Raw genomic sequence first — 24,642 nt, forward strand, 5'->3', positions numbered from 1 at the left:
GCGGACCCATCTGCCCAGACGTGCTTGTACAAACCGCCTATATCGGTTTTCAGGCTGCGGCAATGTCAGCGGTTGCCAGGGCGCATGAAATCTACTGATGTGTTCGCCGAAGGCTGCAGCTAATAATCGATCTGCGTCTAAGGCGGAAACATAATTTCCTCTGGGGTCATGGGAGATTAGCCATTATGAAGGTGAGCAGAGAGATGGCATCCGAAGGTACAGTACAGGCCAAACGTTTGGACACACCTTCTCATTCAAAGTGTTGTCTTTATTTTCATGACCATTTACATCAAAACTATGAATGAACACATGTGGAGTTATGTACATAACAAAAAGTGGAGACCTGGCCTCCACAGTCACCGGACCTGAACCCAATCCAGATGGTTTGGGGTGAGCGGGACCATAGAGTGAAGGCAAAGGGGCCAACAAGTGCTAAACACCTTCAAGACTGTTGGAGAACCATTTCAGGAGACGACCTCTTGAAGTTCATCGAGAGAATGCCAAGAGTGTGAAAAGCGGTAATCAGAGCAACGCCACATGTGTTCATTCGTAGTTTTGATGCCTTCAGTGAGAATCTACCAATGTAAATAGTCATGAAAATAAAGAAAACACATTGAAAGAGAAGGTGTGTCCAAACGTTCGGCCTGTACTGTATGTACACTAAGTGCATTTGGCGACAGTGAGTGTGTGATGGGTCCCTGCACCCAATATCCCAGGATGGACTCTGGTAGCCGCAACCTTGATAAGGACCATAAGCGGGCATGAATAGTGATTGAGTGAAAGTAATAAATAGCTTCTTTTATGTTAAAATATTGAGTGGTAGTTTGAATAAAATCCTTTTAAGATGCTAAGTGACTTATTTTCAGCTTGTTTTCACCAACCTTGCTGCCAGGGTCTCCCATGAGATCTGATAATAATGACGCCCCACTGTGTGTTCTGCGAATGATAGGTGCAACTGCACCCCCTTCCAATTATACTGTGGAATAAAGGCATTTTCCTCAGTATTTTCCTGCCCTGCATTCTGTGTGACAAGTAGGATGTTTGTCCCCTGGGTTGATTTATCATGAACTTTTATTAATCTAGTTTCACTTTACATTCACCTTACATTACACACAATATAACAGCTACAAAAGAACAAAACATTATACCAGGCAAAAGAATGTCATCTGAAAGCATCCATCTGTCAGTGGCCTCCATTCTGATGTGACTGTGTGACAAAGATGTTCATGACTGGAGCAGTAATGCTGTGCAATCACTTTTGTTCATCGTGATACCGGATGAATGAATGGGCGGACAGTACTGAGTCATTGGCCACAGGCTGTCCCACATGACTCCTGTCTGTGCCGCCAGCCTGTGGGACAAATGACAACAACAAAGCCAAGGGAAAAGAAGATTGGACAAAAGGTACTCAAGGCTGGAGCTGATTGTGACAAAGACATTTTTTGAAAAGGTAGAGGGCACTGAATTGAATCCGAGAGAGCGATGTGGACGCATCCACTTATGACCCCATGTGCAGGTAAGGCTTTGAAGGGTCACAAAAGCCAACATCAATATTTAATGCCATATGGCCAACATATGAAAAGTAACTCACTTGTAAAAAGAAAAATATTTATTCCTCAAGTAAAAAACCTAAGACAGTTGAATGACAGGGGCATCCTTTCTATTCCATCTTCAGTTGGTACAAATGCAGCATGTAAGATTTCTTGAGCAAAGGAAAGAACTAAAGCACTACTAAATGATTAGTAATGAGGGGCTCAAAAGAGAAAGGGAAAAGGCGACTCAAAGTCTCAGCCAATGAATATAACAGGACAATATACTTTCACAAATGGTTTAATATAAGGCTACAGCAACAGTCTGAATTGAGACTGAATTGATTCATAATTCTACACAAAGAAATATATGATTGTCAAAAATGGAAGAGGAAGTCAGGCATGCCTTTTAATGTTCCTCTGCATCTGTAGGACTTTAAGATGCATTGGCCAATCACATGACATATGAAATGTTGTTTCAATACTGTTGTTTCAACATTCTTACTAATAAAGCCATTCTTGCACCAGGGGAATTCTTCTAATCATCTCACAGAAACCAGAAATAGATTCCACCAGTGGACTTTTTATGTTTTTATATTACTCTTTTAGAAGTAAATGAGAGGCGTGACAGTAGAGGCGCCAAGACAAGGTCGGCCATTTAATGGGGAGGACATTTGGAGGGGACGTATGCGGTGTACTTATTCAACGTCCTGTCAGCTCCTCTCCGTCCGATTTCCAGGAGTGACAGAGGGGCAGCCTGTCTGTCAGCGGTGACTCCAACGGCATTACTTATCCACCCTGTCACATCAGCACTTGCCCTAACCCATCCTCCATCCTTCAGGCAGCAAGATAGATAGCGATTTAGAGAGAATAATCTGCACTGAGTCAGATAATCCTACACTGGCATAAGATACGTTATTTTAAAATATTATCCACCTGCATGACAAAGTCGTCTTATGAACATAACATTTCAAAAGGCTGACAAAAAATGTAATTAGTACTTAAACAGATCAGCAAATCTTAAGCGTATTTGAATTCTAAACTGTTCTTTTCTGTTCCACCCTCAGTTGGTGACCTTTTACAAAAAAAAAAAAGTGTGGACAATGATGACCTTTTTCATATAATATCTAGGGTTAATTTAAGTACTGCTGTTGAAAGCTACTGCACTAATGCTGGGTTGGTGATGATTATTTGACTAGCTCAGGGGTGGACAAACTTTTTAGCTCAGGGGCCACTTTGACTTTTACAGGGAGTGCAGAATTATTAGTTGTATTTTTGAGGAATAATTTTATTATTGAACAACAACCATGTTCTCAATGAACCCAAAAAACTCATTAATATCAAAGCTGAATGTTTTTGGAAGTGGTTTTTAGTTTGTTTTTATTTTTAGCTATTTTTGTGTGTGCAGGTGACTATTACTGTGCATAATTATTAGGCAACTTAACAAAAAACAAATATATACCCATTTCAATTATTTATTTTTACCAGTGAAACCAATATAACATCTCCACATTCACAAATATACATTTCTGACATTCAAAAACAAAACAAAAACAAATCAGCGACCAATATAGCCACCTTTCTTTGCAAGGACACTCAAAAGCCTGCCATCCATGGATTCTGTCAGTGTTTTGATCTGTTCACCATCAACATTGCGTGCAGCAGCAACCACAGCCTCCCAGACACTGTTCAGAGAGGTGTACTGTTTTCCCTCCTTGTAAATCTCACATTTGATGATGGACCACAGGTTCTCAATGGGGTTCAGATCAGGTGAACAAGGAGGCCATGTCATTAGTTTTTCTTCTTTTATACCCTTTCTTGCCAGCCACGCTGTGGAGTACTTGGACACGTGTGATGGAGCATTGTCCTGCATGAAAATCATGTTTTTCTTGAAGGATGCAGACTTCTTCCTGTACCACTGCTTGAAGAAGGTGTCTTCCAGAAACTGGCAGTAGGACTGAGAGTTGAGCTTAACTCCATCCTCAACCTGAAAAGGCCCCAGAAGCTCATCTTTGAGGATACCAGCCCAAACCAGTACTCCACCTCCACCTCCACCTTGCTGGCGTCTGAGTCAGACTGGAGCTCTATGCCCTTTATCAATCCAGCCTCGGGCCCATCCATCTGGCCCATCAAGACTCACTCTCATTTCATCAGTCCATAAAACCTTAGAAAAATCAGTCTTGAGATATTTCTTGGCCCAGTCTTGACGTTTCAGCTTGTGTGTCTTGTTCAGTGGTGGTCGTCTTTCAGCCTTTCTTACCTTGGCCATGTCTCTGAGTATTGCACACCTTGTGCTTTTGGGCACTCCAGTGATGTTGCAGCTCTGAAATATGGCCAAACTGGTGGCAAGTGGCATCTTGGCAGCTGCACGCTTGACTTTTCTCAGTTCATGGGCAGTTATTTTGCACCTTGGTTTTTCCACACGCTTCTTGTGACCCTGTTGACTATTTTGAATGAAACGCTTGATTGTTCGATGATCATGCTTCAGAAACTTTGCAATTTTAAGAGTGCTGCATCCCTCTGCAAGATATCTCACTATTTTTTACTTTTCTGAGCCTGTCAAGTCCTTCTTTTGACCCATTTGACCCCAAGGAAAGGATGTTGCCTAATAATTATGCACACCTGATATAGGGTGTTGATGTCATTAGACCACACCCCTTCTCATTACAGAGATGCACATCACCTAATATGCTTAGTTGGTAGTAGGCTTTCAAGCCTATACAGCTTGGAGTAAGACAACATGCATGAAGAGAATGATGTGGACAAAATACTCATTTGCCTAATAATTCTGCACTCCCTATATGTAGCTTATTGGGTCTGATCCCACAGAAGAACTGCTGACACGATTAGCTGTGCATCCAAACTGATCAGATGACTGTCTACCACCGCAACTGCCGACAAGGGGCATGTGAGTACCAGAAATGCTGCGTGGAGCAATGAAAGGTGGCCTTCTTGTCTGATTAACTGCATTTTTTAAGACTTTGACTTTGTGGATGGCCTAAAATGTCTTCTGAGATAAAAGATGCCACATGGGTGGTAGTAGCCGAGTGGTTAACACACTCATGTATGTTCCAGAAGACAGGTTCACTTACTACCACTTACTACCATTATTTCCCTGAGAAAAGACACTTCACCCTGAGTTGCTCCAGGGGGACTGTCCCTGTAGCTACTGATTGTAAGTCTTTCTGGTTAAGGGAGTCTGAAAAATGCTTTAAATGTAAATGTTAAAAGTTGGTAGCAGAACACATTATGAAAAAAGCTGTGTGATGCTCAGTGCAATGTTGTTTGTGGAAGATCTTCAGATTTCTAAAAATTGTTGCAGACCACCTTTCCCTATACATGAACGGAAAACAGTTTTGGCCTCTTTTATCATAAAGCATGCTGCCGCACAGCAAGAGGAATGTTTTTTTGTTGCTGTTGTTGTTCAAAAATGGTTTGAGGACAAAAACCTCAACGACTTCAAACTCCCCAAATCTCAATCCATTAGAAGCTCTGTGCTGATCCCTGGAGGCCACGTCTCAATTTAAATGACACAGGATCTTCGTGGCTGACAGTACAGAGGTCTTCTGCAATCAGACAATTGTTCTTGGTTGAATGAGAAGAACTTAACGTGCATGTCGGCCCACATCCTACATAACCTACCACTATACTTACCTACGCATCTACACAAACATCATTGTTTCCCGCTGCGCCGAGCATCGGCGGAGACGGCAAAGCCGAAGCTGCTGCTCCGCCACACGTTCCTCCCCCTGCGGCCGCTGAGTGGGGAGCAGGCACTTGCTTTCATGATAACTAATTTCATTTTAAAGCAAAGTATACAGACAAGGCTTTACTTTCCGCACGCCAAGCGAGAGTTTAATAGCGCATGTCGTGGCTCAAGGTTTATCGTCCTCCAGAACGGCCAGTGCCGCAGTGAACCGACACCGTTGGCTGTGAGTGAATAATGAGGCTTCACTCCACCCTCTTTATTGCTTTGGAGTCCCCGCCAGCCATGTTTGGGTGTGTGCACAAGCTTGTGCATTCATCACAGAGAGACCAACAACAGCCGACCCTGCCAGCCAATCAGAATGGTACATAATTGGACACAGTGGTAAACTGGTGAGTTCGTCTCCAGACCATCCGGAAAGAAGCCAGTCTAAAGTATTAAATTCTGCACATCTTTACACATAACTCAAAAACAGAATTTGATTTATCATCGGAAAGCCTGGTGAGAGAGGCCGAAGGAAAATCTAATCTCCTTTGACGTTAATCCCTGATTGATAATATTACTACGTCTGCTGTCTGCTGTAAATATTTGGCCAAGAATCACAGGTTTTCAGATCAATAAACCATAGCCTTGAGGTATTAATAGTGAGACACCATAATCCCTCAAGTCCACCTTGCATCTTGTTTCCACGTGTCGAGTCTCAACTGATAAATCAGATGAATGTGGGGGGAAAACACAGTCCCTCACATTAATACACCCAAATGGCTCAGGACTGCTTGGCCCGGCCCAGATGACGGCATCCTCGCCGTTATTACCAAAGCGCGGCTCTCGGGCAGCCAATCGATACTGGCAACACTCTCTTCTGATCCAATCAAAGCGGTGGTCCGTGGGAGGTACTCACCCGCAACTGGTTTCCAGGAGACTGTCTCCAACCTGCAGGGAGGCCATGCCAAAGTCTGCTATCCTGATATTATTCTTTTCATCTAGCAACAGGTTTTCTGGCTTCAGGTCCCTGTGGCTGTGAGAAAAAGAGAGAGAGAGAGAGAGCATCAGTTACCTCCACGGAGTCTTTATGTGATGACTGATGACAAAAGACAGATTAATTGCAGCTGTCAGCAAGAAGAAGACATTTTTAATCACAAATCAAATTCCTACTGGTACCTAAAAACGGGTTGTTTTTTTATTTGTCAGTTCCTACAGTGATCCCGTCACATGACGCTATAGGGAGCACGGCTTCCTACAGCGAATCCTGCAGGAATCAACAGCAGCGAGTGCCAAGGAATCATGGTAATAGGGAACTCCACTGAACGGTTCATTTGTACCTTGTTAATTATGGGCTATTAAAGACAAAAATAACAACAAGCTTTTACTTTTAATCAACATTATGCTCTAAGTATAGAGCAGTAAAACTGTGACTCTGCCAACACGTCCTCACCGCTGTTATTCCCGACACGGGGGGGAACAATAATGTTTCAGGATCTGACAAATATGACCAGAGGACAAAATATCACAGCGTCAACGTCTCTCTTTCATCCTCGCTAAACTAACGACAGCGGTACAAAAGCTGGATTTATGGAAGCGGGAACAGAAAAGTCCGCAAAGTCAAGGTCGGTAATTGGATGTCATGTGTCTCCACATCAGCTCTGAATGATTAAACAACTGTCACATAAAAAATATCTCAACTCAGCAAAGGGACAAACGCTTTGGGTCAGCTGTCCTCACCAAACACAGCGAAAAGGAACTCTTCTGGTTCGTGTTACAGGAACATTAGAGGGACAAGCTGCATCTTGGGGGTTTAACGGCAACCACCAGGGCAAGTTAGGGCTATTCAGAGAAACATAAGGATGGGTCCACTAACTGTAATCTACCTTGTGCATTAACAGAAGCAGATGCTAATATCCATAGGCTTGGACAATACTTCATTAAATATATTCACCAATAATACGGCCTACTTAAGTAAACCTTTGAATTCTTTTATAGTCCAATCAAATCCATTAAGAAAATATCATGAAAATATGCTGTACCATGGAAAATATAGATTTTGTGTTAATTTGTTTGCCATATCACTTAATTTTATATATCTACAGGCTTTTTTTATTAGACAGGACTGCCTCAAAATGACCATGAGTGACGACCATAAAATCCAGGACTAGTCAGGTAAAGTCTGAAGAAGAAAAGAAATATTAATTTGTAACAAATTGTGATTCATTCCACCCATTTTCTAAAATCTGCTTTTGCAAATCACGGTGTCTAAACCATATCCCTGGAAATGTCCCCTCTAGCACACCAGTTCACCTAATCTACACATCCTTGGAGGACAAAGTTAACTCACTCTTAAATGTTCACCGATAACTGATGCCTTCAAAAGGCACCAAAATATAACTTCCATGCTGATGAGGCTCATTACTTTCCCAACACTGTCGTCTTTATTCATATGAGATCTATTCTCATCATAGCCACGGCCATTACGTCCCTTACAAATGTCCCCGCTGCGCCAGGCACGCAGATACGCAGATGATGTGCAGTTGGAATAATATAGCGCTGTTCTCCAAACGCTCATTCCTACGTGAAGAGTATTCACCTCATTACCACATCGCCGTGCGTTGCCCTCCTGCCTGGCATTTCCAGCAGTCCGAGCTCACCCGCAGCAACAGAATCGTACGACTTTAACAATGAAGCGCTGGCAAGAACCCGTCTTCTCACACTGACCCAATTAAAAGCAAGAACAAGGCCACCAAAACACTTAATTATCCTCTGGCAATAAAACAACTGGCAGGATTTGCTCGTACACATTAGGAGAGCTAATTGACTTTTAATTTTACCATGGATGGGGAGTACAGCACTGATGTTCCTGCACTGCATTGAGTCATTTAAAATAAAACATTTAGATTATATTCATTTTTGACTCTTCAGAATATGCTAAAATAATGAATGTAATTTCTGAATGAACTAATCGCTTGGTGCTTTCATAATTAAGGCTGTAAAGGAGGAAGACACCAGCACGCATTTTGGTCGTGTAAATATGTCACTAGTGAAGGTTCCGGGCTGGGGTTTGTCATGAGAGTTGAGAGCTGTTGACTTGCAGGGGCAGAGGGGGCAGAACAACAGCCCGCCCTCCAGAGGACTGCAGGCAGAAGGAAAGCGCTTCCCTCCCCCTGCAGTCCTCTCAAAACGTGCCTGGAAGTCCTTGCTCTCAATGAGGCAGATATCAGGACTTGATTAGACAAAATCAATGAACTCCTCTAGGCAGAGAGAACAAGCCTGCTCTCCAGCAGGACCCATAAAAGGGTCGGACGCTGTTCAGAAACAACATGGAGGAAAAGATGTCCAGGGACGTATGTCAGTGCTGTAGGGTATGCCTGTGTGTGTTTTACTAGGCCTTTAAGCTTAGAAAGGCAAAATATAGGTGGTTACGGTGTTGCCAGACATACGATAACTATCACATTTGTGCTGTAATTTTACCCTCTGTACAATCAATAAACCCCAAAACCCCATAATGTACAATAATATCACCCCTTCATTTAATAGCAACATTTTTTCATTAACACGACAAGGTACAGATCTCTGTTTTCATCCGACGCAGACATGCATGTCTTGTTTATGTGCAGTCGTCTCATGCACCTTTTCAGCCAATCAATGCACGATGTAACACGTAGTGATGCACAAAGTCCTCCACCCATTCTTGTCATAAACAGGATCCAAAAAACATAGAAATATATAAATGAATAAGCCTGCTCACTTGCTAGTGTAATTTGTAATGTCATTCTCAGTCATACTCACACTGATACTGAGAACAAAATACAAATTGTTCCTAAAAGTTTTCCTGAAGCCACCAGTGCCATCTATGAGATTCTGGGAACATTTTTCTTCTGTCTTAGATTATCATGCTTAACCATGCTTCTGGTCATGTGTTTCGTCTAACACAATTTACCCTCCCTACAGAAATGTCCTATTGGCTAAAAAATTGCACTTGTTAAACTGAGTGACAGCTCCAATTAGTCTTTGAGCATATGCTAGTGAACAAGCCCCACACTTGGTGAGTAATGCGTCAGTTAGTGCCAGTTTGAAAATAGTGCCATATGGTGGTCATTTTATACCACAGCGGACCCACACGATTACCAGAACTGGTTTCCATCCTGCTTTCGTCTCTGTGAGGAACATTCTGGGACGCAGCGTAGCTAAATCACAAAAAGCGATTGTGTTTCACTGGATAGGAACCCTTCTGACTACAAAACCATGAAGAACTGCGCCATGCGTCAAACAAAAGATTGTGCTTCCGAGTGACCTCCTCCCCATACCCACCCGCACCGACAGACAGCAAGGCAGCAATGCCGCATCACCCTCGCACCCAAGCCACTGATCGATACTGATGGCACCTGATGGCACCTGATGGCATCTGTGAGCATCTGTGTCCAACACACCCTGCACCGTGCAGAAGGGCGAAGGTGTAAATATCTGAGTGTGTGACTGAAAAAGGGCCATATATATGCTCATAAAATTCAGCCATGTGTAGTTCAGTTAGAGCAAACCGCTCTGCCATGGAGACACACAGGAGACGAAAGGCTGCTGACTGCCGAGTTTCTTTGTGAGATCTGTGAAATTCTGCGTCCGGTTTCTATTTAACGACGCTCTGCCCATTACCCACACGCGGAATTTCACGGCCCATTCGCTGCCGGAGTGGGCGGTCCTGATGAGTCAGCCGCGGAGCTCCATTTGCAGAGCGCTCCGCTCGCTTTATTGTACTCCACCAACATGTTCCTCTCTGGGGCCCGGCTCAAGCCGACGAGCTCTTTTCCCCTCGCGAGTCAAAATGGCTGTAGTTACAGAGCGAGCAGAGTGGCTGCGGAGGCATGCCTTTTGGCACAAGCGTCATCATTTGTCATCTTGGACATGCTGTTGGTGGGCAGAAGGGCAGAAAGCCATTTTTCAGCAGGTGGACGACCGAGTGGAGGTGAGCACCACGGCAGCACTGTCATCGCTGGTTATGCTGAACAGCAAATTGGCCTCAACCCCGTGCTGCCCTGCTGATCAATAAACGCATCTTCATTACTCACGGAGCAGCCGCGGCGCGCTCCTCTGCCCTCGTACCGAACCAGCATGGGCCTCACGCCTGTGCCCGACACACCGCAACGCAGCAGACAATGCCAGACAATGCCTCTGCAAAACGGGCCACACGCTACGGGAACACGCCGCGGGGAGCATACGTATCTTGCAGCGCTAGATACATAGAGAGAAGATACGTAATATACTGAGTCCTCAGTTTGAATAATCACACGTTTATATCGGGGTTTTTTTTTACCGATTTGTGAAACACTGATACGACCCTATTAGCAGCTATGACAGAATGCAACGGGCAATGAGTGAATCTCTTTAGATGTATTACGTCCTTACCAAATCAATAGAAAACTGGAATTGATTTCTAGATCCCGCTGAATCCACAGTGCCTAACCATTCAGAAAGCACAAGATCTGCAGACACGGCCAAAGTTTACGATGTGATTATGGGTTTACAAAGAACTAAAATAGAAAGAACTAAAAAAAAAAGAGCCCACTTCTATCTACTGCACCATCATTGACCATGAATCTCAAAATTACAAAATTTGCTGTCATTGGCCATCCAAGCCAAGGATAGACAGTGAAGCCTTTCCAGCGAGTAAAGTAAAGGCGGCCAATGCCATTTTGCAGGTAGTTTGTGGCACGTTTGGATGAGTGAAGAAGACTTGTTTGGCCCTTCAAACGCCCCCCTCGCCAAGGTGAAGGGTTTTCTTTTGATCTGCGAAGGTGCTTATGTTGGAATAAATGGCACTGAAGCTCACGGCAGTCTCCACGTTGGCAGGCTGTGCACTGAACCCGGCTCAAAGTTGCGCACCCCGCCATCTAACCAGGAACATGAAAAAAACTTCAGTGATTCAGCACCATGCGGAGGGAAAAAATATGTGAAAAACTCTCCTTTTGTAGTTGAATGGAGCTGCTGTAAAGCAAACTCAGCCGCATAGAAAAAGAGATTTTATAATACAAAAAAAAAAGTCTTCTGCCTTCACACCTTACGAAAAATGGATCAAGGATCCTTCTTTTGAGCGAAGAAATGCTCTTTTCCTCTTTGGCAAAAGATTAATTCTCTTCCAAGCTGATGCTGAATCAGGTGCCATGAAAGTGCTGCTCCAGATTCAGTGCCTCAGAGCGAATTTTCAATTTGTCTCACTAATGAACTCCTCCAGGTCTGTTTTCCCTAAATAAAAATCCTTATGTATCCCCGTTTTTTCCGAGCATCCACCTATTCATCCATCCACACATTTGTCTTAATAGATACGTTCTGTCTCTCTATCTCTGGCAGTCTCTGTCTGCTCTTAAAAGATGAAAGTCGCAGATGAAACTTTAGAAGCTTCAGCCCTCTAACCAGCACCTTCACCTGACATGGACAATTTGGGGGACCCTGCCAAATCTTACATGCCTATTAGACCCATCCACTTCAATAAACCAGCGCACACACACACAAAATCTGAAACGGCGCCACCGGTGACACACGAGCTGTGCTCGTTAGTAAAAAAGTAAAAAGAGACAAAAAGGGGGACCGGCGCTGATCACACACTTCAGACCAGTCACACACAAGGTAGAGGATTAGAAGAGCTGTCAATCTGCCTGTCCAAACCAATTCTAATTCTGGAAATTCTAATTCAGGGGGGCGCCGCACGGTGGGCATGTGCATGACGGGCCTGACGTCCCGGCATAGACAGGAAAACCGGCGTGCGGAACGACTTTCTTCCCGAATCCCCCGCGGCAGCAGGGACCGGGAGAGAGGCCTGCAAAACAAACGGCAGTATAAAGAGACGGGACATTTCTCATCCTCCTTCGCTTAATCCTACACATCAGCCGGATGTCTCTGCTGCACAGGGGAACGATCCCAAAAGATGGACAGTGGGTGGATGCCAGTGCTTGTGTGTTGTGTTCCAGAAGAATCACAATACAATGCTGTCGCTTTGCTTATGCTACCAATGCGAGAAAAACTGAAAAAGTAAGTTAAGGCAGACAATACATCTATTTTATCTGAGGATGTGTTCACAGCGCTACATAAATGCGGTCCACAACCATGGGAAATGGGTCTGTGGAACATTTTGTTCTCGGCCACACAGAAAGAATAAAAACTTTTTTTCCCAATTTTAATTTATTTCACTGTTGTTGACTATTTTTCTATTGTTGACTATGTTACTGACTCAGGCCTTACAGTAAGTCTGCATTATAGTGAGTTTCTGCTGCTATAAAAGACGTAAACAATGGGGATGTTTGTGACATTGCAAACGTCACAAACCTTCCATCAGATCCTCCGAATTAAAGTGGTGAATTAATGTGTGAATCTATGTGTGTGTGTGATGATGATGATACTTTGACACTTTATATACACAATATACAATCAACATACATTGATGTGTGTAATATCTATTTATAGAGACATACAGACACACACGTACATGTAAAAAATGTTAAACTTTTAATCTGTGTGAATACAAATTTCTTTACAGTACATTTGACTTTATCATGGAGTAGACTGCAGATGATATTCTGCTGTTAGAATTTCTCCCCTGCTATTGTACTGCACTTTTAAGATATTTATAATAAGAAGCGGCAGGTAAGCTTTCAGAGTGGTGAAATGGCGGTACATTAATGAGACTTAGTTTGACTGTATTTCAGTTAAGTCTCAAATCATCTGTATGGATAAAGCACGCGTTAGCATATAGGGTCACACAACTCCTACAACATGTTTATATATAAAAAAGGCTAATTTTGATCGTGCTGGTATTTGAATGAAGAGGTGCAAGACATACAGTGGAATGGGAGTCAGTCACGCCATCAAATCACGGCCTTTATGGGAATGTAGGTTCTAATTCCAGCACAAAAAGAAAAACTTGCACACCTTGTGTTGCCACTGCAGAGATAGTCTCATTCACCCCATCCTAACTTACCTAATTTTTTTCAGTGACTAATTGTCTACATTAAGATATCTTTTGTTTGCATGCTTGACTGATGACGGTCTGAATTAGACTGAACAGATTTTGCCTCCTTTTATTTTGTTGATCTGAAATTGTCTCCCGGGCGTCTCTGTTTTTTCTCACGAACACAGGCATGGCCATGCTGAATTTGTTAGGCTAAAATGACTGGATAAAAACAACAGCTGCCTTTCTGCTGCCCTGCTTCATATGTAATAGCCCTGCTCATCAAAATGTAGTTTAAATGAAAATGCCTGGAACGGCTCTCGACAGCTCCAATAGCTACAATATACCTGGTAATTTATTGTAGTTACATGAAATGATTCACGTGAAAATAGGTCAAAATGAGCCTTCAAGTGTTAATGTGTCAGGACACACTTTCATCACCTTTTTTTCCTCCTCTGCTGCAAATCCCCAAAAAACGTGTGACAAGCACTCATCCAATCAATTCCTAAGGAGAAACTCTCACTCTAATGCACTGGAACAAGCAGTTGCTAAGCTGATGAAAAAGTTGAACGTGCTTTGCACAATTATGGGGAAGTTCTTTCCTTCGCTCTTTCTTCTGGAGCTTGGGGTGAAAAGAAGAAGAAACCCTGGCAGAGTGTGGCGGGAGCGGAAAAGGAGGCCAAGAATTAGGGATCGGGCCCGTGGGTGTGGGGGGACCTTATCCTGATATCTTGATATGATAGTAATTGAAAGCCTGTGGGTGTGAATATGTTATTTGGGGGAACAGATGGAGGGTGTTCACGCTAGTTTTCCATCAAGCGCTCCTGTTTCATGCAAGACGAAGGCTGAGTGCTGCGGGGACACGGACCAGAGAGAAACTTCCACATCCCTCACGGAGCAGCGTGAGGTATCGTGGCTCCTGTTTCTAACACCCAGACCTCTCTGTCAGGATAAGAAGGAAAAATGGAGGTCAGTCCCAGGAACCTTTGGATGGGTTGGACGTACACACTCAAAACACGTTGAGGGCATTATTGTCAAACTGGGTGGAATGCACTAGCTTTTTCACTAGTGTAAGGTCTTGGTCACTGGTTTAAAGAAGCATAAGGCACCCTCAGCATTCACACAAATAAATAATACAAGAAAGAACTGCTTGGAAGTTTTCTATGTTTTCTTAAGTATTTCTGTCTGTCCCGGATGCATTTTTATAAAGATATTTTCATGTGGGAGGAGCCTGATGACTTACTGAAAGTGAAGTAATTGTCACTTGTGATACACAGCAGCACAGCACACGGTGCACACAGTGAAATGTGTCCTCTGCATTTAACCCATCACCCTGAGTGAGCAGTGGGCAGCCATGACAGGCGCCCTGGGAGCAGTGTGTGGGGACGGTGCTTTTGCTCATTGGCGCCTCAGCGGGATTCAGGATTCAAACCGGCCACCTTCTGATTACGGGGCCACTTCCTTAGGCCACCACTGCCCCCGCATGACTGACTGTCATGCATGCTACTTCCTTATTCTGGATTATTAAAAGAGGGGAATCTTACCATATCGAGTGACTGTGGCAGAAGTCCAGGGCGGAGATGATCTGTCTGAAGAACTTTCTGGCCTCCTTGGGTGTTAACCTGCCCTTTTTTACCAGGTAGTCAAATAACTCCCCACCTGATACATGCTCTAAAACCAAATACCTGCAGGAGGAAAAATAACAAAGAAAGTTTAAGGCAAAAAAAAAAAAAGACAAGAAAAAAAGAACATCTGACAATGATCAAATCAAAGGATTTCTATTTCCCTCAAAGGCATTTTTTTCAAAGACACCAGACGAAGACCCAAGGAGAGAAGACAATGTCATACCCAAGCACACAGGAAAATATTGACTTTAATGAGCAGAATCATTCCCTGTGGCCTACATATGAGACGATGCCCTTGCGCAGCTCTGGGAGCGATACATCTGACATTAAAAACCTAGAGAGGCGAGCGCGGGTCCCTCAACATGTTCAGGATGCGTGTTGGTAGAGTGTGAGGTGTGGAGCCTTGGGGTACGAAATGAGAGAGAGAACGAGAGCTCATTTTTCTCTTTGGGTTGCTGCTCCTTTTGACAGGTGGTCAGTCTGTATAACATGGTACGACAGCATTGGATGGAGGCTCAAGGTCCTCTACAAAAGCATTTTCCATCAAGTGCTAGTGGTAATATGCTACTTCCCCGCTTGGATGCAGTTATAATAACTTAAAAGTGATTAACCGGGACATTCCTCTCCAAAACACTTTAATAATGAATTAATTATAACCACGCTCCTGCAAATGATGTTTTAAAAAGGAGAACATATCTGATATCTGACATCACAATGCAGCAACCACAGGTATCATTGAAAATTAGTAAATGACAAACAAATGACTTTGTTCGGCCATTCATGTGTTATGAATGTAGAGTAATTGCAATAAAGGATAAAGGCAGATTAAGGTGAGGCTGTTTGCAGCACCATAATGATTGGTTTTCCATCAAGGTGCAATTTGGGGAAACTTACTGTGCCCTAACAAAAGCAAAACAGCTGAGAGCATCTTCTCCTACCATGACATCAGCTACTGTAACAATTTCTCACATTATAAACTAGCAAGAAGGGAACAACTGGGCCCTGTTCTGATTTTTAATTTTTTTTTTTTTCAATTTTAAGGTTCTCCTGCTGCCTCAATCAAAGTAATAGTGACGACAGAGAGTGTGCAGTAAATTTAACTAATAAATGATGTATTTGCGCTTCAAAGCTAAGAAAGATACCATGATACTAAAAACAAGTTTGCTAGTTTTTTCACGTCAACCTGATGAGGCTCAGAACCCGGGCATCCACCCACCAGACTCTACACACAGACATCCAATGTAGGATTCAGCATTTTAAAACGCTCTGCTTTATAACCCTATTTCTTGAAAGCAAGCTAAAAGACACACTCTCTGAAACTCACACACAGGAGCAACACAGAATGATCCAGAATGTTTATAATCACTGCTCTTGACATCCTATGACCCACAAGAGTGTGAACATTCTCTCGTTCTGAACATCTCACGCTGCTCCAGTGAGAGAGAATCAAAAGGGGAAACATGAGGCCCTTGTTTCTCCCTGAGCTCCCATATTGCTCTGGTCCCTGTGCCAGTCCGGTCCGTATTTCGTGCCCCCGTCTTCCCCTCTGTCTCCACTGGCAAATTGAATCTAGGCCCATTAGAGAGACCCTTCACTCTCATCACGCCCCAGCCTCTTATCTCAGCATCAAATAGGCATTTTTCACCGAACCTGCCCCTGGATCCAGGGCCCGGGTTTTATCCGCAGGGATGGGAGTTTTTTGCGCAAGGCCAATGAGTTGACTAGAGAGCGCCTGCACTTCTTTATGCAATGTCTCTGGGACTATTAACCTCTGTTGTCTTCTCCTATATCTACTATAGCATCTCAAAAATATTGAGGAAAAAGGAAATTTCTTTTCATGATTTCCTTAAAAAGAGGAATCTTCAGCCTTATGAGTATGTAATAATCATGTAATAATGTAATTTTCATTACTCTGAATCTGTTTCTGATCATATTCTAGTAATTTGAGATTTCTGATACTCCTGAGCTATCAGCTATGAAGGAAGTTAAGACACTTCTTGATGCTCTAGAAGTGACCAACTGCTGAGCAGTCAAAATTGGCAACGTTGGAATGAACTGCTCGACTGGATGCACCATCGCTGACTGTACCAACAAAATTTAGATTCATCGCATACACCAAAAAAAAAAAGATTAATTGACTGTCACCAACCCGTAAATTGGGAGGAAAAGTCAAAAATGATTTGTGATCTTGATTGCTACTATGGCCGAACACATCAAGTACGATTGAGAAACATTCCTCCTGTGATTGGGTTGGATCATTTGTAAAAGCTGCGGCTACGGTCTACGGTCAAATCAATCCACTCCCAGCACCACCTTCCAATGAATCTCTCCTTCTTTCCCAGACAGCTAGTATTAGTCAGAACGTTGCATTTTGCACATGAATGTAAATGCACAGGTCTGGCGATGGACGTTAAGAAAACACTGACACGTTTGCATTAGCACAGGATGGCTGCGCCATTAGAGGCACCTTAATTCACCGCAACTAAACAGTCGCTTCACGCCGTCATTACAGCTGCATTTGCACAATAAGCATGTCCTGGCGATTAGCCCCTCAAACCTTTCATTTTCCAGTTGCGTGCTGTGCGGAGTAATAGATGCATAGACACATAGAACACACACACACACACAGAAAAAATAAACCGAGCTGAACTATCTGCAGGCATTTTACAGGTAATGGTGAGGAGAAATGTTTAAAGTACTCACAAATATTTCTTGTTTTCGTAGACGTCATGCAACTTTAAAACATGAGGGTGTTCTATAAGCTTCAGAATAGCAATCTCTCGCTCCACCTATAAAAAAACAAAAATACAGTTAGTGAAGCAAGCAAATCATTTCACAATTGTGTATCTGACTTTCACTTTTTGTTCCATTTGTTCCGTAATGATTAACAATTAAGGAAACTATATAATTGGACAGTACATCATCTGTAAATGGTTCACTGATACCTGCTGATTTTTTTAAAACCCTGAACACAGATTTTGCACGTGTGTTAATGTATTCAAATACAATTCTTCATTTGGATTTTTTTTATATTTTCATCGGAGAATAAAAATGAGATGGAAGGATACAGAACATGTGGGCTGTCTCCCAGCAGCACAGCTCTTAGTCCCACAAATCAGGTTTAATACAACTTCCAATCACTCTCAAGCTCCGTTGGCCTGATGCCGCCAAAAAGTTTGACAAAAGCAACCAAGATGCATAGGGGAAATGTTGAAGTCAGCTACAGCGGAACGCTGGGCGCTGTGTGTACGGTAAGAGAGACGATCGGGTCTGATCTGCATCACTGTCCCGGTGAGCGCTTTGAGTGCACTCGACTGCCACACATGATCAGCACAACCACGCTGTGACATGCTCCGCCTCCACGCCCCTCTGACCCCGCCTCCCCACACTATGCACCTTGTCACTTTGCGGCGTACCAAGAACACAGACAGGCGCAGGTATGCCCGGAACAGCAAGGGAATTAAAAACTGCTGTGTTTTCCAGTTGTTACCTCCTGTGCCGTCATATTCCTTCCAGCCGTCACTTCGCCTCAAAATCACATCGCGAAGCGCTTCATGTGGTTGGATAGGGGAGCAAACACATCCACGCTGTGTAGTATCAGTAAGAAAAATAACTTGAGCAAAACTTGAGCAAATTTGAGTTTCTCTAAGAACCCACATCTGTTGGGATGCACCTCTTTTCTTAACGTCCCTTGTTAGCAAATTAACCTCGTAGTGAAATAAAGAGTGAAAGTGAGTCAGGCAGGGAGTCGAAAGCAAGGTGATTAATTAGCATCCCGACAGGCCTGTTAGACAATGGGGCGTTTGTGCTGGACTGCGTCATCGGAGAAGGAAGAGTCATGCCCTACGCACCGATCAAATCAGCTGTACTGGCTAACTCGATTCATAAAGCACATTACCGCATACGAGTGAGAAATTGAGGTCTACCTAAATGGAAAGGCGAGATAAATGAAGTCATCTACGGAACATGAACGAACCAGTGGGCTGGTGTCCTTGACACCACAGCCCTCACGTGTCAAAGAGTTTAAATTCGCTTTTCACTTGAATGTGCATTCACAAAGGGACTCGTTCTGCTTAATTCGTTGATTAGGAACGTTTTCCGGAAGAAAGAACCAGAATGTGCACTCAGACAGGAGGTGTGTTGCGCCAGAGAAAAATTCTCCAAATTGGATCCATTTCCATTTTACAAACACAAATGGTAATTTGTCACAGTCGCTGAGTGCAACAAACACACCCCATTACCCGGTTATGGCATCCACTCCGATTACGGCTGAACATGGGAACACGATGCTGCATCAAGTCCATGATCATGTTGTCAATTACACAAAAATATTCACCAGAGCCACTCTCCCTCTCTCAGGCGTGCGGCGCCCGACAACAAAGGTTTATATTTAGATCCACGTGCGCGTCCCATTTCTCTGTGCAGATGTTGGGGTCTTGGAAGTTGCCGGTGGTCTGGGGGTAAGCCAAAGCGCTAAGAGCCAGTGCCGCTGGACCCAAGGGTGGCACCATCTTGCCAAAAGCTTTGAGGCACGGCACGGTCTCAGCCTCTCAGAGCGCTGGGCCGCTGCCAACCCACAGCAACGTGCCGTGGTTCAGCTGGCCCAACCACACAACTCTGCTGTGGGGGAGGAAATGGACCCGGTCCAATTAGGCCAGAAGCTGACATCACAATATTTCATGAGATCCGGATATATGTTTCACTATGAAATGAATGTGCTGAAACAGTAGAGCGTGACAGATTGCATCAGTTTTACAGTGTTACTTTTCATACATACTGACCTTCAACATGTCAACGCTTCTTACCATCTCGGGCCAAATTTAAAATCCAAAAATAAGACAAGCCCCCTCTTTCTAGAAATCATTATAAGGAACTGTATTTGGCACCATTTACCAGTCCTGTGTTTTTTTTTTGTCTAGACCCCAAAATGTAAGACATCGGCACCTTGAGTAGACAGGAGATTAAGGGAAGGAATTAAGGGGTTTTGACTACTAGGAATATAAGTTCTTCCCTGTATGCCAACATTACACTGGGAGAGGCTGAAGACAGGATGAGCGCAAACCTTTTGAAGCATCTGATAGGGGAGACTGGATGGAGACTGGATGCAGAGGACACATTTCACTGTGTGAGCTGTGCTGCTGTGTATCACAAGTGACAATCACTTCACTTTAACTTTATCTTTTGTATACTCATTGGCAATAAAACTCAAGTTCAAACACAAAGGAATAAAACATAACATTGTGACATCTTCACAAATGCACTTGAATTAAATTATAATCAGGATAAAAGCATTAAAATACATGAAAGCATGTCTAAAAAAAAAGTAAAATGTAAAGGTTTTACACCTTTACTTCACATTAGACTAATGATCACAGCCTGCAAAGCTTCAATGCCCCTGTCAAGGCCTGGTCATGATCCCCGGTGCTACATGTGCTACACTAACCCAACACTGCCACCATTAACCTTTTGGTTGTTGCACCGTGGGTTTGAAGTGGCACCTCACTTCCTGTCCACATTTCTGCATTCACTTCCTGCTCCTCTCCCACACCTTTCCCCCAACCCCACTTTCCACTTCTTTCTTCTCTCTTGACCCACTTCTCTAAAATGTCATATAGTCAGTCCCCCAGTGGTCCCCCGAAGAGCCCCGCAATAATTAACTGCACACAGCGGTGTACGCCTCACCCGCCATAGAACTTCATTACCGGTTTACAACAGCGCTTCATCTCCGCGCGGGGGGGCGAGCGGGTCAGCCTTTTGATTGTGGTTCAGGGCTTCGCTCCCCACACATGCATGCTGCTGGGGTGATCAGGAGAGGTAATCAACCAAATGCATTCATTAAAGGGGGAGCGCCGTCACCGTGTGTGTATTTCGCTAGCAGGCCACAGATTTCCCCTGTCTGATAATTATCGGTAATGTAAGAAAGCTTTTTGGGTAATGAAGGTGAATATGTAACTCGTTTCCTACCAGGAGCAAGAATCCCAGAGGGGGGAAGAATAGAGAGTTCCCTTTCAAGGTCGAGTGAGTGCGTTAGACAGACACTAATCTAATCCAAATTGGATATTTGACAGGGAAATAATTTGTCTTCTAAATTTCTTTGGTTATCATTATTGAGTCATGTTCATTAACACCAAAGGTCAGGTGAAAACCGGAACCACACTGGCCGGTGTTGGCCCGCCGAGTTCTGGGACCTGCTGAACTAAGAGAATCACGTTCTGCTCCAGCTGAGGCGAGAACGTGCAGGTAGACAGATTTGGTTCCTACTGTGTAGACATCTGCTCAACTCTCTGGGACAGACCTTCCCGTCTACAAAAACGTTGGGGTGCTGAATATGCAGTTGCCTTGAGTATTCTACATTATTTCCAATTATTGAGCATTTGCAACGTACAGATGGCGAGGTAACGGCGGGAAATAAAACACCACGTGCAGCACGGTGGTGTTGGTGGACATGGAAACCGTTCAAATAAATTAAGCATGACAGTCCCCAATGCCCACAGCTGCTTGAGTCTATTCCTGTTTAAAATAGCAGGGAGTTTGCAGAAATCCGCTAGACGCGTATTTTAATTTACAGCCACTGTGAGTTACAGATGTGCGACAAAATAATATAAAAAGTGGATCAATTATGAGCGCATTAGCTCATTTTTGACATTTTGCAGGTATGGTTTTGCAATTGTGCGATCGGAATGATGGGAGTGGTCTTCCAGGATGAAGACATGATGTCATCTCCAGTACTGCACTAGATGATCACAAGTTTCAAGTTCAACCCCCACCACTGCATCCCTGACATCCAGAGGAGCTTAGCCAGTAGCTAATCTTAGTCAGTTTCTCTGGCTAAGAGCCTCAGCTAGATTTACAGGAATCGCCAACACACCAAAGTGGAGGGATAAACGTAGAAGAGTGGCACACCAATCAAAATTCCTGAAATAAAGTGATGTAAAACAACACACTGGGTTATAAATCTGACACCTTGGATTCATGTTATATGCACAATTACAGTAATAAGAGACAGACATGACAAGAGGTGCAGTGTCTTAGAAGTGCACCTTTCTGGAAGTTTCTCAGAGTAACGGGAATTACAACACAGCACACCTCTTTCGTTTTACGGAGTGGCCAGAGCCTGGAATGGGATGAGCAATCTGGCACCAGGACATGATGAAACACTGAGAAACCATTCAAGCGCTATCGGAGAAAGACAAAGGGACCACAGCCACCACCCTCGCTCCATCTCTGCTCGCTCGCTCTTTCTCTTTCATTTTACCTCCATCAGTCTATTCCTCCTACGGCACTCTGTCACTCCCTGACACAGCCCGTCCACAGAGCCCTCCCTTATCGCACTGATCCAGAGATCAAAGACGCAGCAGCAGGCGTGAGTCAGTGGATCAGTCGTGGGTGGCAGGTTGCTCCCATCCGCCCCCTCGGCGGCGGCAAGAGAGGAGGTGCCAGCGTGGCCCCTGGGCGCCGCCACATCTCTGCTGCTAATTAACACGACATGTGCTGAGTGCTAACCTGCCGGGCAACGTGAAGACAGGGGCCAGGCAAACAGAGCCCCGATTCAACAAGCCTAAGCTCTCAGGCAGGCAAAGTCGGCCTGTCATACACGTAAAGTGCACCTCGAGGGGCAACGATCGCAGCCGACTCTGCTTATAGGAGCACAGGTTTAAGACAAGATATCCATCAACACGGTAAAAAACAGATATATCACCAGGCATCCTTGTTTAACATTCATTTCTGAGAACATTGTGTTGTTTGAAATCATGCAAAAACCTGAACAGACCTTGTTGTTCCTTTCAAGTTGTTGCGCCTTGTTAGACCCTCTGAAATTTCCTCCTTCTTAAAATGAGCCTTCATCTAAAGACGCCCAAAGCTCATCACAAGAGTGGAAGCGGCCCTTACTCTGTTTAGTGAACTGCATTAAAAGTGGCCTGCATTCTTGTACTTTTCATTTTTACCTAATGAGTATAATATAATGCTGCCCAGGTCTGTTTCATCCCTGCTTATCCATCCTTTGATTTGTGTTTGAAAAAGCTGCTGCTTCTTGACAGAAGCACCCCTGGAACTGTTTTCATAAAAAATGGATCTGCTGTAAAGTGCTTCTTGTTTGAACTGAAAATTGTCTTTTCCTTTCATTGGCTTCCAATCTTAAGAATGTCATTAGTGAAGCCAAAACTGAAAGCGAATGACTGACTAAATGAATGAACTAATTAATCAAATAAAAGTTGTCATAGTAACCTGATTTGCATCTTTTGTAGAAGTGGTCCTCTACGTTTTGCTTATTCACGTAAGTCTGGTCCTCTTTATTAAAAAGTTCTCAGTTTGCTGAAGTTTTAGGTTGGTTTTGACCCCTGCAATATTTATATGGCTTCAAGACTACCTGTACATGGCTGAGTGACATCTTCAGGGGCTGGACAAGAGTGCTGTAGATGTCACACTGGATGGCAGAGCGGAGCAACTTCCTTATTCTCCCCCTCAACGTCTGCAAAAGACATCTGGCAGAGCAAATTGGCCCGTTTGCTGCCAGCGGTGGCTTAGATAGCCAAAACTGACTCCAGATATTGGCCAAGAGATGCCCAGGGCCAGAAAGCCTCCCATGGTATTGCTGGGAGTTTCTTTAATGACCGCTGCATGGAATTAGGCCTGATGGGAGTACAGCCAGTCTGATGAGGAAACAATCAAGGTCAGAAAATGTGTGCCTCACTGGTCAAGTTGTTTTTTTTTCCCAAATGTTCATGTTAAATGCAGGAATGGAGAATGGAGGTGTATGCAGCACCCCTGCAGTGCCCTCTGATAATCCCAGCATTACTCACGCTCTGTTGAGGGATGCTCAAATCCGCACAGGGGAGAGTAATCAATGCCTCCGAAATGTAAATCGATCAGAGAACTGGTGCTTTAACCATCCCACCCCCCCCAACGCACTATGATCTACAGCTCTAATCAAAGGAGCAGCTTTTCTACTTCACAGCTTCTCTATAAAAGCAAATAATGAAATAAAAGCCTCGGCATACCGGGGCCCTGTGGTGAGACTCGTCTGCTGCTGACTGAAGAACATACCGGTGTTGATGACCGATGTCAGATCCGTCATGTTGTCACTTAGGGCGTCGCTAGCTGGTGAACAACAGCATGGCTGAGGTATTACTCTGAGGTAATGGACGCGCCCCCAGCCGACCTTGTCCCTGACAAAGTGTAATGGTTCGGGATGAGTGGCTCGGGGAACAGAGGTCACCGCGAAGCCTTTGTTAAAGAAACTTCACGGCTTCCTTTACCCCGTCCTCCATCTACTGAGCCCTGTAGGTAGGCTATTCATCAGCGTCTTCCTGGAGTTGCCCACCCTTATCTCCTTCAGCCAGTGTGATGATAAACGTCTCGCTCCCAGCCCAGGTTAACCTACTCTTCAGACTGCTAGAGCAATCTGTAAAACACCAAGTTATTATCACTAGTCCTCCACTCCAATCAGAATTACATATTCAGAACTGGCCAATAGATATCATATAAGCATTTTTTACATCAGCTCTGGAATTGGATTAGATTAAATACTTGATACATATCATTTGAATTATGTTATATATTGAATGATATATTATATACTGTATATTGCCTTGCCTCATTTGCCTGACCTTGTCAATCATGAAAAATACAATGTGTTTGCAATGCAAAACACATGATGCCACACCCTGTCTGCCCTCACCTGTACCCTGTCTCTGGTCCCATCATCTTCATCACCTGAACCTCTCTGCCCCAATCACTTCCTGCAGTTCCAAGCTCCACCACCAAGATATAAGGGCATTGTTTTGTTCACTCTTGTGAATGTCCAAACACACTGTGAAACCTGTGACCTCAATCAACTTTTATATTTTTCTATTG

General features: G+C 43.9%; 1 protein-coding gene across 11 annotated transcripts in view; it reads right to left on the bottom strand.

The window, feature by feature from the left end:
* The window catches only part of brsk2a (BR serine/threonine kinase 2a), a 102,554-nt gene that overhangs the window by 31,890 nt on the left and 46,022 nt on the right, over positions 1-24,642 (bottom strand). For all 11 annotated transcript variants that reach the window (XM_028957719.1, XM_028957716.1, XM_028957718.1 and 8 more), the window contains exons 3-5: positions 17,491-17,576; positions 14,707-14,847; positions 6,137-6,253 (exon numbers count right to left, since the gene is read on the bottom strand). In XM_028957719.1, the coding sequence (XP_028813552.1) occupies positions 6,137-6,253; positions 14,707-14,847; positions 17,491-17,576 (344 nt within the window). The remainder of the gene's footprint in view (positions 1-6,136; positions 6,254-14,706; positions 14,848-17,490; positions 17,577-24,642) is intronic.

The sequence above is a fragment of the Denticeps clupeoides genome, chromosome 17 (assembly GCF_900700375.1).
Source record: "Denticeps clupeoides chromosome 17, fDenClu1.1, whole genome shotgun sequence".
NCBI lineage: Eukaryota > Metazoa > Chordata > Actinopteri > Clupeiformes > Denticipitidae > Denticeps > Denticeps clupeoides.